Source organism: Amblyomma maculatum, chromosome 3 (assembly GCF_055883805.1).
Source record: "Amblyomma maculatum isolate TAMU_Amacu chromosome 3, ASM5588380v1, whole genome shotgun sequence".
In the NCBI taxonomy this organism is placed as follows: domain Eukaryota; kingdom Metazoa; phylum Arthropoda; class Arachnida; order Ixodida; family Ixodidae; genus Amblyomma; species Amblyomma maculatum.
The window spans coordinates 138,095,418-138,115,110 of NC_139346.1; the positions used below are offsets into that span (position 1 = coordinate 138,095,418).

The 19,693-nt window shown below is 43.4% G+C and overlaps 1 protein-coding gene across 1 annotated transcript; it reads right to left on the reverse strand.

Moving 5' to 3' along the window:
• Positions 1-4,341: 4,341 nt before the first annotated feature.
• Positions 4,342-6,682, reverse strand: LOC146196179 (uncharacterized). Its single transcript, XM_084596941.1, has 2 exons — positions 6,599-6,682; positions 4,342-4,850 (listed from the first exon to the last, which is right to left on the reverse strand). The coding sequence occupies exons 1-2, from the start codon at positions 6,680-6,682 to the stop codon at positions 4,416-4,418; spliced, it is 519 nt and encodes a 172-aa protein (XP_084453067.1). The 3' UTR covers positions 4,342-4,415.
• Positions 6,683-19,693: the final 13,011 nt, after the last annotated feature.

The window sequence follows — 19,693 nt, forward strand, 5'->3', positions numbered from 1 at the left end:
TATAGGCAAGCCCAAATGCTTTTGCTTGTTTTTTGAAAGAAAATTTATTTTGTAAGAAGTCAGCCCCACTAAGATGTCTAATATTAGATGTTGACTTTGATGTAATAACGGAAACATGTAGAGACCAACAATACCTATTTAAACAGTCGTTGCCTCATTAACAGCAGACAACATCGCGTTACAGGTCGAATACAGTTTCTTCTAGACAGAACAATCATGCCGGTGTAGGATCACCAGCTACCTTCCGGCTTTTATTAACTTCGCTCCTCTCTTGCCGTTGTTGATTGTAGACAGCCTTGTAAATTACATGGAAGTGCAGGCAGACCCTGCTACGGGTTCATATTGTTAATGCAGTGTGTTTTGTACTATATGTACATACGTTTGGAAGTCAATAAACGTCTCTTGGTGTAAACTGTGATCGGTCTGTGAGCCATACATCGCTGGACGATGACGTCGCGCACAAAGCCCGACCGTGTATCACAGACGGCAAAACTTAGCATGCTAGCGGCTCATATATGACAAAGGTAAACCTGGGTCAGGCATTGCCGAGAAACGCCAACCGTTAAACAAATCAAGCACGCGTCTTTAACGACGCGAAATTTTATCGTTTAAACTTTGATGGTAATAATCTGGTAGCAATTGCGACACGAACATTCTGGCCTCTTTAAGTTCCATGACGCTAAGAATGCTGACGTGGTGGAGATAATCTCCCTTGAAAGTTTTTTTCCTCTGGCGTCTATGGCAAGTGGGCCCACATCTGCGCACCATCACGAACGATTGGTCACGTAATGCACCGAAAGCAGACCCTCAGGGAATGTTCCGTCTCTCGTATTGTTACTTGTCAGCTAAACGATACGCTTTCCTGCGAAAAGAATCCACCACGCACCTCTACCGCTACAACGAAGAGCGGTTTCATAAAAACCACTTAGTTGTTCTGCTAGTTCGCCCCACACTCTCTTTAGTCGAAAGCGGCGTCAGAACTTTTCGTTCGAAGGTCGGTCGCGTCTCGGTAGTCGCAGCCGTGACAGTCTCGAAAGAACAACAGCGCCATTTTTCATTTACACGAACGGGGATACTTGAAATGATTCGAACGAAAACGCGCCCTTGGAACAAAAATAATGTGTAAGCGTAATTTAGACGCCGTCTATTTTCATTTTTGTGTCACTTCGCCCGAACTCATGCATTGGTACCTCAATATGCCCATATCCAAGCTTTGGCCGACCAATCGCGAAGAGGACGATGCCATGGAATCGTTTCCTGATAGAATACTATCGTTATATTATTCGATCCCTTGTTCGTTAACCTTAATAAACTTCGCGCATAATGCCTTCATTTTATGTGCCTTGTCTATGGCCATATTTCGGACATGTGCTATTTGGTTCGTTAAATTTTTCTAGCTTTCCTTTTTTGAGTCCATAATTTTTCATGGTGATCACTTTGTTCTGCCGATTATCACTTCGTGCATTTGTCTTTCAAGAAATTGCCGTTCCTCGACTCCGTTTGCGACACGCATTTTCAACAGAACGTATTTCAGCGAGTATGTTTCACGGATTAGTACCGGCTTCACCGGGTAGCCTGGCAGTGGTTCCCATTTTCCGCAGCTGCCACTGCAATAGGCGGCCCAAAAATAAAAATATAGAATTTATTTCGTGTTTATTGATTTTCTTGACTTTTTGTTTAAGATTGCGCTATTCATTTTTGTTCTTTTCCTAATGTTCTTGCTAAAAATAAGCATCCTGTTGTACACTCCAGTGTGCTACTTTTTTACTTAATCTATTTCACTTTCTTCTTTCTTTTGTTGCTGACGCTGCTATTCTTTTGTTATGTTATAATTTCATCTACCCCTCCTTTCTCGGCCAAGGTATATCTCCTGCTTTATTATCAACTGGTTCTGCAAAATAGCAAAAATTACAAAACTTCATACAGCAGGCTTTCTATTTTCAAAAGTACATAAATTAATATTTCGTAGAAACATTTACAGCGTCCCGGCTTGAACGGGATATTCTTCATAATGAAGAACGTGCCGTATATATTGGGACCATCCCTATAGTGCCTGGAATTCACTTAACCGAAACTTCATTCCAGCTATTTCGAGGTAATATTAATCTTACCTTCACGGTAATCGGATGGCAGTCAGCGTGAGCATGTTTGAATATTGATACCAATAAAAGTTCAAATATTGACAGAGTACAAATATTGACAGAGTACAACTAGTGCACGTTGTACGTGCACTAGTTGTACCAGCTAGATTCAAGATGGAAATGGAAAAGCGGCCTCCGAGGCCGGGATGTTATCCCGCATGCTTGGGCACAGTAGTCGAGAGCCGTAACCACTGCGCAACCCCGGCGGGGCACAAGATGTTATTAAAGCTACCAACCTCCTAGGAGGAGAGTTTGATTTCATACTTATTCCCTCTGCAGATAGTTTGAGATTCATGGGTGTCGGAAGTTCCCGAATATCTTGCTTGAAAGGGCAATTATTTGCCTGAGGACATTTTAGCTGCCCTATACCTTTGAGGACTAATAATTTAGCTGGGTATGTTTGCTTGTTTGCTAGCGTGATGAGTTACACTACTAGACAAAATAATAATAATAACAAAAACAATGATAATCATTCGTTTAAAACCTAGTTTACAAAATTTCTATCTACAACTAGTCGATGTACTCAACCATGACTACACTGCATAAGTAGCGGCTATTTTCGTATGCTGCCAGTGTAATACAAAGATTAGTTGTGCAACCACCGCTGCTATGAGATGGCACTCCGGAGCACTGAATGTAAAGGGCTTGGCAAGTGAAAGCGATATGTGACAGTATTTGGAGCCTCTGCTGGCATATTTATTCATTATGTTAAAATCACCCTAGTCTTCAAAAAGGACTTCACATTGCTAGGTTTAGTTTTTGGCATTTGAGTAGGTACTACATTATTTGTGCTAAACCACAATGGAATTACTTTCCTGCAAATCACCAGCAATGTGAATTATTAACAGGACACATGCTTTAAAAAAAAAAAAAAGAATGATTGCAGTTGTGACCCGTTGTTAGTAGTGTTGTATCAGGACGAGCCAGTAGGCCTCGCACTTACAATCTTGTCTTGGCACATTTCAGCCTTCTGGATTACGTAATGGTGCTGAAATATCGTTCCTTTTGTTCACGCACGTCCGGTTAGATTTTGCTGCCGATAGTACGTGGATATGTCGTATCTTGGTGATGTTGCACCCTTTGTCATGGAGCTTGTTATGATGCATGCGTTTAGTAACTGTTCTTTGACGCTATCGACCTTACTTTTTATTACTTTTTATGTACATTTTGGTTTTGCAAAAATATATTGCGATTTGTCGAACAAATATTCAATTGCGAGTAAGCGCATATTTAAGGTTGGCTTCTTTTCCTGCAGATTCTTGCAATTGTTTACAATGAAAAACTATCAAGGAGTAAAACATAGGAAGCTATAGAGTTCTTGAAAGACATTGCAGTCTACATGTACGCAGCACCGCGCTGTCCCAGTGTCGAGTTTTCATCTTCCCTTAGCGTGGTTATGTGCATAGGAAGCGTTTTTGGTAAACTGCTCCAAGATATACGTGCTTTTCTGTAAGGAAGAATGAGGCGAAACATTCTTGCTAGACTTCAGAATAGCAGTTTGTCACCGACAAAACAGTGGACGCCTCCAAGTTTGCTACACATGGAATATACAACACAGAAGTTACAACGAAACGTAAAGTTTCTTTTCAGCCAGCCTTGTTTTCCCTATATGAGTTGATAATGAACGGTTAATTATTCAGAACTGGCAGAGTGCCTAGCTTTCGAAGCTGCACAGAATCCTCGAGGACACATTAGTGTCATTCCCGAGACCAACTCTCGAAAAGAGGGATGGAAAGTCAGCGGGAAAATATGAGAAGCGTGACACTCGCTATTGCCCTACAAAAGCTGTTATTTGCCGTTCCGCAAAACCGAAACAAAAAGCGATCACTTACACGCTTTCGACACTTCATCAGAAATGTGCCGAGCAGATTCATCTGATTACTGGGAGAATCAGAACATCTCCTCCTCAATGTTTCGGCGTGAAATAAAATGTGACGCATCATAACGAAGGATTTCTTTTCCCCTAAACTTCAAAGCATGCTTTCAATTTGCCAGGAACGCCACCCCGCACATAGATGGGCCTCAAATGCAGGAGCAGCTTTCCAACAAGGTTCACATTCTTGTGCAGTTTAACAAATACCAAGCTTTTGTGAGCAGCGATGTAGTGTGCTATGACGCTAGCTATGACATATAGTCGACAACTAGGCCACTGTGGCTGTGTCAAAGTTTCCGAGCCGGAATCGGTTTCCAACTGTGCAGATACTCGTTTATTTGCTCAGTTTTATATGTACAATGTCAGGAAAAAAACGATGAAATGACTAATAAGTACAGCAATCAGCCCTTATAACCGTAGCCACCGTAGGCGCCGTATCCGCCGTAGCCGCTTCCGTATCCATAGCCGAGACCTCCTCCTGCTCCGAGGCCAGAGTGGGCAAGGAGGGCTCCTCCACTGTTGACCTTGTTGACATGATGCACCGTCCTCACCAAGAACGCTGGCCCAGCCACAGCCTTGGCGAAAGCGGGGCCTCCACTGACAAGAGCCACGCTGCTGCCGATGCCAACGCCGCCGACACCACCGACGCCTCCAATGCCAACGCCACCAGCGCCGAGGCCTCCATATCCCAAGCCTCCGTATCCTAGGCCGCCATATCCCAAGCCACCGTATCCTAGGCCGCCGTATCCAAGGCCTCCATAGCCGCCTCCATATACGACGTTCTTTGGATAGGCTATCGCCACGGTCAATACAGCAAGGAGGGTGAAGACGGTAGCCTGCGCATTTTTCAGTAAATCTTGAGTTGTAATTCAGATATTTCTCTGTAAAGTGATGCACTGAAGCCAAAGCAATATTAGGTACAATACATAAACACAATATGTTAACACGCTTTCAGAGGTGCAATATGTAAGCGCAATATGTTAGCACTCTTTTGACGTATAGCTTTAGGTGTGTATTTGAAGCAGTAAACCCAGAACACCTTTTACACGACATCAGATTCGTTCAGAAAGTGTAGGAGGAAATGTTCTCCTAGGAAATTCTTTCTGTGGCCTTGCGGTGTGTTTTGCACAACAAGTTTGAAAACATCAGGTCATCCTTTTCAGATTAAGAATTGTTTAATGTGCATTTGAAGATTAGTTAGGTGAAGAAATAAGTTTTTCCAATTGAAATGAAATGCGATATGTTTATGCGAATAATGCCGCATGGGCGTCGGTCACAAAGTCGCTTCTACTGACCTCACTGTGCCATAGTTGCTGCGTTGTTTGAAGAAAATGGTAGAAAAGAACTAGATTTGCTATTCAGTGAAGAATTATTAAGAAATCAGCAGCTATGATGACATACGTCTGATATAAGGCAAGACATGCATAGAAAACATTTTAAAACATTCATTTTACTCACACACAAAAAAGAGTTTTATAGAGTTTGTTATAATAAAGCCGTTTAGTTTGCATTCATGTCGGCTATTATAATTATGTACGAAAGCTTTATCTTATAATTCTTTTTTTTTTCAAGTGCTTCGTATAGTCTATTAGAATCCATCCTCTAACATAGGAAACAACTTTAGGTCCCTACAGTTTTTCCAACTAGTTACTATACGAATCAATATTTCCTTTACGTAGTTATATAATACTTTAAGATACTTTCCGAAAATTCCTATGATAAGTCCTGTAATTTAATGAGCCGGAAAATTAACCTCGATATCATGGTAACCTAACCTGTTTTTCCAGTTATTTCTACTCTTGTAATTGTGCGTGTTCCTCTATTTTTGTTCTCTTGACGAGCCTTTGCTGAAACTTTAGGCACTTTAGGTCTGAAAGCAGCATATTGCCACATTTTCTGTTGTGTACCCTCTCAAGACTGTATGATGCGAAAGAAATAAAGAATTTTCATATTTCAGTTGTCATAACGTCATACTGCACCAAGGCAGGAATTCGAACCACGTTATCACGGCTATGATTACATTAAAAGCCTGAGTATGATCACTCAGGGAATGACATACAACTGAGTGCTCAGGCAAAGCTGTTCATTAAGAATTACGTCTACGCGTCTGGGTCAGTCATGATGCTGGGCATTCGAGCCTAATGCTCGTTTGGAACAAGTCTGTTGTAATCCTTTCGCATTGGCGAACAGTACACTGAAATGAATTTACAGTGTATCATGAAAGGTTCGCTGTCGAAGCCTGTAAGAAGTTGTGCATAGCGTTGAACCAAAAAAAAAAAACAGCACTTTTATGGGAACCATTTTTGTCGATTTCAGAGGACAAAAATGGTAGGAAACGACTGCTTCAAAGAAACCGCCATGAAGTAGGCCTTCGAACGTTTTTCTCCTTATATCATGTAACATTCAGGAGAATGCATTTCATTATTTTTACCTCATACGGTCCTTACGATGTAAAAAGAAAACCTCGCCACAAAAGACTATTTCCAATATTTCTCCTTACCAAAGACATCTTGCTGAACTTTCCAGTAGAACGGACGGCGTCAACTGTGATCGCAGCATTTCCAAGGCGCATATATATACTCACTCGGAAGATGTTTATCGGGCTCACTGAAAACATTGCATTCCGTGCCCTACGGAAGACGCCGTACAGATACAGGATCCAGCGCATCGCCAAAAACCAAAGACTTCATCACTGTGAGTGGTTTACTTGTATCGTTGCAGATGGCACGTGCTTCCTGGCTAGCGCCTAAAAGAGCACGTCCAACAAAGAAAGGATGCTTTTCCTGGATAATAGGCCTGATCTAGTCTCTATGCGGAACATAAAAGAAGTCTATAGCATCTCACCGTATTTCATACTCAGCTCAGAAGATGGATATCCCCGTGAAGAGGAAGACGTCCAATGTCTACAATGCGTTGCAGTGAGCTGAGTCTTCTAGTGCTGATTTATCGAAGACAGTAGTAGATGCCAACACAGGCACGAAGTCTGTAATCACATTATTGAGGAAGCTTCGGTGCATTTTTGGACTAGGCGTAAAAAGAGAAATGGAAAGCTGACAGATAGGAAGCAGAGTTGCGCTTGACTCGATCTCCTTTTGCAGCTCGACGTGTGCAAAGCTACGCCACCGTTTTTTTTATCGGAGGGAGGCTTTTTCTTTTTTCCACACCCAGTCATTCTAATGGTTGAATGAAATCAGGTTACGTTTATTATATCACCAATGACGTAAAGTGCAGCTTAGCCTTTTCGCTATACATCCTCCCACTTTTTCAACCTGAACGCACGAGCGTCGACCGTCGAGTTTATAAGCACCGTACGGCGGAACACAGCGGCGAAATGAGCGAGAATGCGTGCGTGCGCGCAATGAGCACTCCGGTGTATCTGTCCACTGCCAGGTTGTTACGCGAACCGGATCCAACGCCACCTGCTTTTTGTGCGTGCGTTTTCGCATTTCCTTCTGTTTTGTGCATACCGCTGGAAAAAGATTAGAAAAGGCAACGTGATATGGCCTGCTTTCCTGTATGAGAGGAAGGTGTGAATTGATGAGCGAAGTAAGCGAAGTGAATTGATAAGCAAAGAACCTTTAATATGCCACAGGGAAGTGCTAGTGACCCATAGCAAAAAGAAACAAAATGCTGATACTTATGCAGTATAATCAGCGGGCGTATATCGCATTCCACCCAGCGCTAACGCTACCGCCTGACCGCTTTTTTTTAACTTGATGGAAGCGTTCAGAAAAGAAAAAGGATGATGAAGATAACCGTACTTAAAAGAAGCAGGAGTGAGGTCACGTTACCAGAACAGCCTGGCAGAGGACAGCTGCATCGGAGTGCGCATTGCTCGCACCCGTGTATTCTCGCTCGTTTCGCCGCTATGCTATGTCATACAGCGCCTTTCAACTCGATAGTCGACGGTCGCGCGTTCAGGTTAAAAATTCGGAGAGTGTACATCTATGTGCTAGCAAAAAAACTTTGAATATATGGTCAAACGAAACGAAGCTTTCATATCTTGGCGATTGCTTTGCACGTCCATCAGGGAGGAACACATAAGCCGGGCTTGACGCACCCTAATTTATATTAACTTATATAGTTCAGAAGGAATCAGATTCTGCCTAGCAGGTATAGACATCATCGAAAGCAAATGCAGGTGACAACGCGAAATGACAAAATGCAAACATGTGTAGAACTGGTAAATGAAGTACGAAGATAGGGAAAGAGCGATCCCCATAGGATACTTGATCAACTCACGCTCGAGAAAAATAATAATTAAGCTTAGAAACACATTTATCTGAGGGTTTCACGAAAAACATGTTCATGACTTTTTTTTTTTCAACAACAGGCTTCAGTTCAGTATTTTTCTCCTCTTGATACGCATTAGGAAGAGAATGTTTTTATCCACGCATTCAAAGAAATCATTGGAGCTTAGTTACGAATTGAATTATCAACCCTTTTGTTAATAACCCCTGTAAAACTAAACGACCCGCATAAAGAAGGATTTAAAATGTTCCGGCTGAATTCCCACATTTCACAGATTTCTTTTGCACACCTCTGCAGCGATTACTTCATCAACACATTCGCGTGTACAACGACAGAAATTGAAGACCTCGGCGGCTTATTTCGTGCGACAGGAGGAGCTTAAGAAGCGGTGGGTCACGGTACTCCGCAACCGCTACTCAACTGCAGTGAGTACAGGGAGCCTGAGTCGACATACAGCCAAACTCGCGCCAGAAATATGGTACCCTGGACTGCCCGCAGTCTGCACAGCGTCAATGTAAGAAAGGAAACGGTGGACTAAGGATTACATGGGCGGATAGTTTCACGAACAGCTCTGGGCTACCTGTCAGCAAAAAAAAAAAAAAGCAAAATTAGAGGCACGAAGATACGCGCGCGCCCGCCAGGCAAGGGTGCTATAAGTAGCCAGCTGTTGTTAGCGTACAGAAACGGTACTGGAGTGGAAAGTAACATCGGCGATCTGTGAACAAGCTAAAGCTCGAAGATGATGCGAGCGGCTGCAGCCCGCCGTTTTGCACTGATGCAGTTGTGAGTTGACGGATCAATGTCAACTTCACTCAGTGCTTATTTGCGCATTATTCCTCCCGGAATGAGCTGGACTGTGCGTTATGTGAAACAATGAAGACTAACAGGCAGTAGCGACTTTTGGTGATCCGCCATGTGTACATTACGTCCCTTCAAGGTTTCGCTGCGATTGCAGCGAAACCTGAAGTCACAGCGTAATTGAACGGCATGCTATCTGTATGTCAGTTGCCGTTGCAAGTTCCACGCATACAAGCGAAGTGTCCAGAAGACAATTAGTGTCAGCTTTTCAAGTATCTGTTATTTTCAGATCATATAACGGTTTTATTATTCCGCACGCGCTTAGCTTTCTGTATTGCGGGCGGTAGAGTTTGCGACATTCACAAGCAAGATGCTCCGATAAGAAAGGATTTCTGAGGTCGCGATCGCTTCGTTGAAAACGCGCGAGATTGTAGACATTTTCTTCTTCTAGGCGAAGAACGCGTCTTCAACTCGTCGAGATATAAGGCAAGATGGGCGACTTGTTCAGGCCGTTCCGACGGCGGCGTTATGCTAAGCTGCGCAGCATTCGTTCACCCTTCGATCACCTTCTGTCGGATTTCCTCTAAGCAAGGAAGGGATGTTATCATAATTAATTTCGACAGATCTGAGTTTACTGCGCTCACTTTTATTGATTTCGGACATAATGAAACCGCTTTGCGCTCGCCATCGAATCGTGAAACACCACGTTTGCGTTCCCTTTGAACGTTCTCAATGTTTCAAACAGCGATTAAAGGAATTATGCAAGCAAAAAAATATCAATACAACTGTAAGGAACTATTTTTTGTGAACCACCTGTGGCTGATGAAAAGGACGATGAACGGAGTCAGGCCCTTTGACAAATAGAGCATATGTAACGGCGATGCTGGGTTATTGGGAGGATTTCATAATGCAGCTGGTAATTATTGCAAGCGTGTTGTTAGCTATATGACGCTAAGCAGTGCCGTCTGAAAAGAGTATTCGATCATGAAAACGTTAGATTTACTCGTAATAAGAGCTAAAGAATTTCTTGTTGAGGCTTGAAACCACACTTCTAACGCACACTTGCTGACAAAAGTATACCGTAGCCCTTTTTGGAGAGACCTTTTATTTCTCATTTCCTTCATTTTATACTCCCTTAAAAATTTATATGAGGGCTGATTCCAACTGGGGTGTTCGAGTAAGCCAACATATCTGAACTGTAATGGGTAGGATTTATATAATTTTTTTTTTGAGCAGGCGTGTTCCATTTACAATTTACAGCATCTGTAAGGTAAACAATAACGCACTATAGCCATGGTTAGGCTGTTTTTTATATGAACCGCAGTGATTGCGAATGAATGAAGGGAAACTGCAAACCATGTATGCCATACTACAAATTAACTGTATGTAGGTACGTCGCAGTCAATGCACAGGCATCGCCTTTGAAATTAAACATATGTGTTTAAAATTAGGAGGGCACTTCAGCTTCACTCTAAGACAAGCAGCGATTCAATAACACCGCGTCAAAATGAACTCCCTCCATCTCGACTGATGCTTAGTCGGTGAAATAGCTCTCCCACTCGGTGAATAGTAATACGTGCGAGAGGAGGGCCTCGTGAGGGACCCTAGGTGACCTATTTTGCTACTGTTGGTTGCAGGGCTGAGCGCATGCCCATTAACGGGTGACTTCCGTCCGATGATTTTTCTCATGTCAAAATAAGTTTTATTAAATCAAAAACAACATAGCATGCACACTCTACAGTAGCTTCAAATCAGTCGGTGTCGAGCCTTCGATCGGCCACCGCAACAAACTTCCGTCCAACTTCCGTCAACTCTTATCTAATCTACGGAACCGGACCATCACCAATTCCTCTCGACTGGCCCGCATGGCTGCCATCCACCAAAAAGCCCCGCGCCTTTACTCGCGCATACCGAGCCTCGAACACTTCTGGGGAAAATTTACTTCTCAACCAATTACGATATCATTGCAGCACCTCAACCAATGGACGATTTTTCAGCCACTTTGTCCACAGTTAAACACCGATACCGAAAAAAAAAATAAAAACAATAACACACCAGTGAAGCTGTTCACCGCGCTTGCTAACTAGCCTGAAAAATTAAAAAAATGCTCGGGGCCTGTTGCTCGCACCTTTCTGTCGTTGCCCCGTGCGCAAAGCGACTACGTAAGATAGCAAAATGCTGCTCGGACGTCTCGGCTGAGAAACCAGAAACTTGAGCCTCGACGCCCATGGCGGGCCAAACCCCTGCCTTTCCAGGAAGCGACCTCGTTTTTTGGGTCAAGGCCCTTCTCATTATTTCCTTGCAGCACCCTTTTGTGGCTTCAGTCCGCTCTGCCTTTCCGTCCGCTTTTAGCCGCGCTAACTCTTCCGCTCCTTCGGCGTTCTCCATGACGCACTCCAGCTGTATCACGAGATCGCGTTTTCATTCTGTATATTTTTGGGCAATGAGAGACTTGCACAGTTTCACAAATTGTTTTAAACGCCTTGAGGTGGTTTCTTGTTTGAGGGAAGAGACTATCTGTCGCGCATCTCAATGCACGCATACACACGGCATAGAATTGGAAGTGAATAATTGTTATTTAAGACTAGGCAACAAAATGACCAGCAGATGAATGGTAAGTGGTAAGCGAAATGATGTGGAGCGGCCAGTACGCTCCTCAGTAGTAAGATAGGTTCGGTCAGCAGTAAGATGCGAGGGTATTTTTTCTGACACGCTTTTCTCACAACGTTCACAACGTGAAACAACGTTACTGTGCCGCCCACGGCTAGGCGTTGCTTTCGCAAACAAATACGCTTTCCTGATCGGGATGGCTGACAGCCCTGCTTGTGAACGATGTGGCGTTGACGAAACAATTTAGAACATCTTTTGTGATTGCCCTGTTTTTGCAACTGAACGACATACGCTGCGTATTGCATTGGATCGTCTGGACATTGACCCCTTAACAGAGGGGAACATCTTGGGACCAAGGCCACAAAAGTCGTTTACGCTCAAAGCCTACAAAGGTTTTCTTCCCTTTTATGGAGAGACTAGCCTGATTGACAGACTGTGGCTTTCTCGCCTCCTCTCCTCTTCTATCCTTTCCTTTTACTCACTCATATCCCGTCCCCAGTGCAAGGTAGCCAACCGCAATTCATTCTTTCTGGTTAGCAACCCCGCCTTCCGCCCTCCTTTTCTCCTCCTCCTCTTTTTCTCAAATCTGGGCTACTGAAAAAGCAACGCCTTATTGGCTGAACCAGCTGTATGCTCCTCGCGCAAACCTTTTCTTTCATTATCCGCATAATACTTGTGAAGTACACTTACCAACCTGGCATGACTCTACTCCGCATTGAAAATTTTAACTGTGCTTTTGTATGCTCTCAGTTATCAATCGCCTCAATTTACAGCCCTTTATTTTGCCAGTTCTCTTAGGAAATCAACATGCGTTATCCTAAATATGGATAATTGAAATGCGCAACCTCAATCATGTTAGCAACTTAAAAGATTGTTTTGACGCCCGTCGTACGCACCAGGAAATCTTCCTTTCTACCACGCTTTCTGATTATCTTGCACGAAGCCTGTCCTGCGAAATACTGGTAAATTTTGCCGTCTTGAGCGTGAGCCAGAGTTTTATCTATAGTGTGGAATATTAAGTCACAAGAATTGTCATTTGTGAGAAATTAAAGAACATATAACTATTTACTCTCTACCTGAGGGCGATATAAATCAACGACTTTGAAAACGACAAGGGCTGTCATTTCCTATTTTCCCATTACGCCTCACCTGAGCACTTACCTGTTTTTAATGCAAAAGCATTTCTTGTCTTTTGAGAGACGTCCCCTGAGTGTGTCGGTAGAGACTGTCAACATAGCATTTCCGCATGAACTAAATCCTAGAAAAAAAAATACTAGTGGCACTTTGGACCACTAAATTGTGATGAGGCGAAAGCAACTGTGGCGAAGTGGTCCAAAGCCTTCCACTAGGGCATCAAGTTCTTTCTCTCTGTTTTCTCTGCAACTTTCCTCCTTTCCTTTGCAGCTCGGATAAGGTGTACGCGGAGAATTGTGACAGATACGGCACCTTTTCTTTGCTGTCAACCAATTTTAAACGCCGCTGATGCCTGCTATACTGAGTCTATTTCTATATGCTCTGTGGTGCAGCGTTCGAGGAAGCGCAAAATCAAAGGCGCCGCACGGACACCTGGATCGAACGCCCTGCGGGGTCAGCTTCGTATATGCGTGAATCGCCTGGTGACGTTATTACTAGTCATGATGACATGGCCGGATGTGGTCATTATAACTTCCGGTTGTTACCCATGGAAGGATGTGGCGTCATAATGGTTTCACATCCGGTCATGGCGTCACGACCGATAACGTCCCCATGTGATGGCGTCGCTAACTTGCTAGTTATCAGGCATGCGTCACAGCTAGCGAAGCGAGCGAAGGTGAGCGCGACGATGAGGCAACCAGTGTGATGTCATACCAAACGGGGGTGTCCCGCGTCGGTGTGTGCGCGACGCAGATACCGTGACGTTGCCGCGAACATGTAGAGTATGTTGTTGTTGAAAACCTTTATTTCCACCGAGAAGAAGCTCCGTTTCGGACTCCCCGGCACGCAGGCCTGATGGAACCTTACTCAGGAGCCTCGCGAACTAAGGTCTGGTGAATATGCATTGTTGCTTCACGGCCTCAGCCGCCAGGCGGATGGCTTGCTGCTGCTGGGCGGGGTCCTCGCTACGCAGCAGGGTCTCCCAGGCGTCTCTATCTATATTTTCTTTAGCTCCTGGGCTGTTGTTACATTCCCAAATAATATGATCTAGAGTGCCCCATCTCCCACATGTTATGCAATGTAGATCCTTTTCATCTTTTGAAATTGTTGCATATACCCAAAAGGGACTAATATGATTGCCCCCTTGTAGTCTCCTCCATGCAATTGACTCCCCGTTTCCGAGGGAACGGTCTGGCGGCGGATAGACCCTTCTGCTTTGTTTATAGTGCTCTGTAACCTCTTTATACGAGATTAGGCTAAACGAGTCCTCGAATCGAGGCCGCTTGAGCGCAACGTGGATAATATATGGTTACCAGCACATGAATCCATCGCAGGCAATGAGCTGCTCACGAGTTCGCCCGAACTCTCTATCACCGGGCGGCTGCCGAGCAGCCCTCTTGCATAGATATAAAAGATAACATGTAGAGTAAGTTTTAGCCGTTTGACGTCACCGTGCATATCATCAAGCAGCTAAATGACACAACTTGAAGCAAGTCTTAGGGCCGCTCCCAAGCTCAGCGACGCGCAGGTAGTGCAATACAGCTCATCTCAGCCTTTACAGCAAATCAAGGTGCAAGCGCGGATCTGAGTTCTGCCACGTGTTGTCCTCTCGCCACTTAACCCAAGCTCCTACGCTCAGATTCATGGGCTTATCCTTTATTGCTCATCCGCTCGTCGTGACGTTCTCTGGTGGGAGAGAAAGTATTGCAGCGGCCTTGCTAAAATCTCGCTCCGCGGCGAGCGCCGGCGTCCGTCAGCAACGCTGCTAGCTAGGCAATGGATCAAGGTCATTCTGTGCCTCCTCGAAGCACCACCACCGCGAAATCACATGTTCGTGGCCAATGTAGCTTTCGCTACAAAGTTGTCTACGCTATGAATGATGAATGGAATTACCGTCCTTCCGTGCCCCAGCCGAGCGTGCTAACCGCTGCTGAACGCCTACTTCCTGCGAGCACGTTCATAAAACATTAAAAAGAACAAATAATAATGAAATAACTGTAGTTTTGAAATAAAGATATTAATAGAAGAATTTATAAAAGCTAAGCGGGGAAATCATTGAATAAAGAATAATGAATAAAAAACCGCGATGAATAAATGCTTTCACATTCCTGCACCTAAGCAGATTCAAGTGCAGGCCTGGAAAATTATTAGCGCCCAAACTCGCATCGTCGCCACTGCAAGGCAAATACTTCACCTAAGTCTCTCAAGTTCACCAGATCCTGGCCGAGCTGCAGCTACGAAATCCCTGCAACATCCCTATAAACTCAAAGGTCCATATTTCTGTTACATTTTCCCATACTTGCCTTCATCTCGAATTTGAAGTGAAATATTATAACGGCGCCGAAATTGGTTCCATTCCCCGAGCGATGACGTGTGTGAGGTGACAACTTGAACGGCCCTTTAATGCCAAGGCGTTTTCTTCTACGAAAAGAGCCAATGAGATAGTACCGGCAAGCCCAAATGCTTTTCCTTGTTTTTTGGAAGAAAATTTATTTTTTAAGACGTTAGCCCCACTAAGATGTCTAACATTAGACGTTGACTTTGATGCAATAACGGAAACTTGTAGAGAGCAACAATATCTGTTTAAACTGTCGTTGCCTCATTAACAGCCGACAATAGCGCGTTACAGGTCGAATCCAGTTTCTTCTAGACAAAACAATCATGCCGGTCTAGGATCAGCAGCTACCTCCCGGCTTTTAATAACTTCGCTCCTCTCTTGCCGTTGTTGATTGCAGACAGCCTTGTAAATTACATGGAAGTGCAGGCAGACCCTGCTACGGGTTCATATTGTTAATGCAGTGTGTTTTGCACTATATCTACATACGTTTGGAAGTCAATAAACTTCTCTGTGTAAACTGAGATCGGTCTGTGAGCCATACATCGCTGGACGATGACGTCGCGCACGAAGCCCGACCGTGTATCATAGACGGCAAAATTAGCATGTTAGCGTCTCATATATGACAAAGGTAAACCTGTGTCATGCACAGCCGAGAAACGCCAACTGTTAGGCAAGTCAAGCACGCGTCTTTAGCGACACGAAATGTTATCGTTTAAGCTTTCATGGTAATAACTGGTAGCAATTACGACACGAACATTCTGGCTTCTTTAAGTTCCGTGACGCTAAGAATGCTGACGTGGTGGAGATAATCTCCCTTGAAAGCCTTTTTCCTCCGGCGTCTATGGCAAGTGGACCCACATCTGCGCACCAACTCGGACGATTGGTCATGCAATGCACCGAACGCAGACACTAACGGAAGGTTGCGTCTCTCTTACTGCTTCTTCCCAGCTAAACGATAAGCTTAGATGCAAAAAAAAAATCCAAACAACTTAGTTGTTTTGCTCATTTGCCACACACTGATTGCATAGCTTCTCTCTTTAGTCAAAAGCGGCGTCTGAACGTTTCGTTCGAATGTTGCTCGCGTCTCGGTAGTCGCAGTCATGCCCGTCTCTCAAGAACAACTGCGCCATTTTTTTATTTACACAAGCGGGGAGACTTGAAATGATTTGAACAAAGAAACGCCCCTGGAACATAATTAAAGTGTAAGCGTAATTTAGACGCCGTCTATTTTCACTTTTGTATGACGTCGCGCGACTTCGTGCATTGGAACCTCATTATGCACATATCCAAGTTTTGGACGATTAATCGTAAAGAGAGCGATTGCATGGAATCGTTTCCTGATGGAATACTATCATTATATTATTCGACCCCTTGTTCGTTTATCTTAATAAACTACGGGCATATTGCATTCATTTCCTCTGCCTTGTCTATGGCCATATTTTGGACATGTGCTATTATTTTCGTTATATTTTCTCTAGTTTTCCTTTTTTGAGTTCGTAATTTTTCATAGTGATAACTCTGTTCTGCCGGTCATCACATTGTGCGTTTGTCTTTAAAGAAATTGGCGTTCCTCGACTCCGTTTGTGACACGCATTTTCAATAGAACATATTTTAGCCAGTATGTTTCACGGATTAATACCGGCTGCAACGGGTAGCCAGGCAGTGGTTGCCATTTTCCGCAGCTGCCACTGCACAAATGCGGCTCAAAGTAAAAATATGGAATTTATTTCGTGTTTATTGATTTTCCTGACGTTTTGTTTTCACATTGCGCTATTCATTTTTGTTCTTTTCTTAATGTTCTTGCAAAAAATATGCATCCTGTTGTATACTCCTGTGTGCTACTTTTTTACTTATTCTATTCAACTTTCTCCTCTCCTTTATTTCTGACGCTGCTATTCTTTTGTTATGTCATTATTTTATCTACCCCTCCTTTGTCCGCCAAGTTTTATCTCCTGCTTTATCATTAACTGGTTCTGCTAAATAGCAAAAGTTACAAAAACTCATACACGGCGGGCTTTCTATCTTCAAAAGTACATAAATGAATATTTCGTAAAAACGTTTTACAGCGTCCGGGCTTGAACAGAACATTCTTCATAATAAATAATGGGCCGTATTATGTTGGGGCTATCCCTTGAGTGTCTGGAATTCACCTAACCGAAACTTCATTTCCGCTATTTCCACGTGATATTAATGTTACCTTCACAGTAATCGGATGACAGTCAGCATGAGCATGTGTGGATATTTACACCAATAAAGGTTCAAATATTGACAGAGTACGATGTTTTGCACGTACAACGTGCACAAGTTGTACGAGCTAGCTTCAAGATGAAAATTGAAAAGCGGCCGCCGAGGATGGGATGCTATCCCGCATCCTTGGGCACCGTGGTCGAGCGCCGTAACGACTGCGCCACCCCGGCGGGGCACAAGACGTTATTATTTCATTTCATTTCATTCCGTTTATTTCACGTACTGAAAGCACATGAGGGAGCGAGAGAAAAAAGCTGCCTTGTCGACAGCTTGACAAGCTCGCGCCCCCTAATACATAAGGGCAAGGGCAGACAGTAAAAATGAAAAATAAAAACACAGATGTTGTGAAAAAACACAGCTACAAATATAAATAATACAGATTAACAGCAATTACATGCAAATTTTACGCAGCCGAGAAGCAGCTACATCCTGTACTGAAGTGTTGCAAAAAAAAAATAAACAAAGCATTTATATACAGAGCATATAGAATTAAAATCTACATATAGCAGGATGAAAACACGACTATTAAAATCAACTATACAACACGTTAATATTTCTACCATTAAAGCTACCAATCTCCTCGGAGGAAAGATTGGTTTCATACTTGTTCCCTCTACAGAAAATTTGAGATTCGTGGGTGTCGGAAGTTCCCGAATATCTTGCTTGAAAGGGCACTTATTTGCTTGAGGACATTTTAGCGGCCCTGTACCTTTGAGGACTACATAAATAATTCAGCTGCGTATGTTTGCTAGCGGGACGAGTTACTAGACATATTATTATTAATAACAAAAACAATGATAATGATTGGTTTAAAACTTAGTTTACGAAATTTCTATCTACAACTAGTCGATGTGCCTGACCATGACTGCACTGCATAAAGTAGCGGATGTTTGAGTATGCTGCCAGTGTAAAAAAAAAAGATTGGTTGCACAACCACCACTGCTATGAGATGGCACTCCGGAGCACGGAATGTAAAGGGCTTGGCAGATGAAAGCGATATGTGACAGTATTTGGAGCCACTGCTGGCATATTTATTCATTATGTTAAAATCACACGTCTTCAAAAAGTACCTCACATTGGAAGGGTTTTTTTTTTGGCATTTGAGTAGGTACTCTATTATTAATACTAAACCAGAATAGAATTACTTTCCTTCAAAAAAACAGCGATGGGAATAATTAACGGGACACATGCTTAAAAATGAAGGAATGACTGCAGTTATGACACGATATATATAGTCGTGTTGTATCGAGACCAGCGAGTAGGCTGTGCATTTACAACTTGCGTTGGCACATGTCAATCGACTGGATTACGTAATGGAGCTGAAATAGTTTTCCTTTTGCTCACGCACGTCGGTACGTGTGGTATTGCTGCCGATAGTGCGTGAATATGTTGTCTCTTGGCTCCTTTGCACCCTTTGTCATGAAGCTCCTTACGATGCATCCGTTTAGTAAAGGTTCTTTGACGCTATCGACTTTACGTTTTATGTAGATCGTGTTATGCAAATATATATTTCGAATTGTGGAACGAATGTTCAGTTGCGAGTAAGCGCATATGTAGAATTCGCTTCTTCTTCTCCGCCATATGTTTGCGATTGTTTACAATGGAAAACAATCAAGTAGTAAAATATAAGAACCTAATGCAATTCTTTGAAAGTCTTTGCAATCTACATGTACGCAGCACCGCGCTTTCCCAGTGTCGAGTCTTCATCTTCCCTTGGAGTGGTTATGTGTATAAGAAGCGCTTTTGGTAAACTCCCCCAAGGCATGCGTGCTTTTCTGTAAAGAAGGATGAAGGGAAACAATCGTTCGAGACTTTTCAGAATAGCAGTGTGTCACCGACAAAACAGTGGACGCCTCCATTTTTGCTACGCATGGCATATACAGCAATCGGAAGTTACTACAAGAAGTAAAGTTACTTTTCAGCCAGCCTTATTTTCCCAGTATCAGTTGATGCTGAACGGTTTAATATTCAGAACTGGAAGTGTGCCTAGCTCTTTCGAAGATATACAGAATCCTCTCGGACACATTAGTGTCATTCCCCAGACCAAGTCTAGAAAAAGGGATGAAAAGTCAGCGGGAAAAATAGGAAGCGTGACATTCGAATTTGCCATTCCTGGAAACCGAAATAAAAAGCGATCACGTACATGCTTTCGAAATTTCATCAGAAATGTGTTAAGCAGATTCAATTGTTACAATTTCTGCCTCAATGTTTCAGCGTGAAATAAGTGTGACGCATCATAACGAAGGCTTTCTTTTCCCCTAAACTTCAAGGCATGCTTACCATTTTCCAAGAACGCCACCT

Coding starts and splice junctions, on each gene's coding strand:
- LOC146196179 (XM_084596941.1), bottom strand. CDS start 6,682: ATGCGCTGGATCCTGTATCTGTACGGCGTCTTCCGTAGGGCACGGAAT. Junction 4,851..6,598: donor GCCCGATAAACATCTTCCGA/GTGAGTATATAT, acceptor AAAAATGCGCAG/GCTACCGTCTTCACCCTCCT.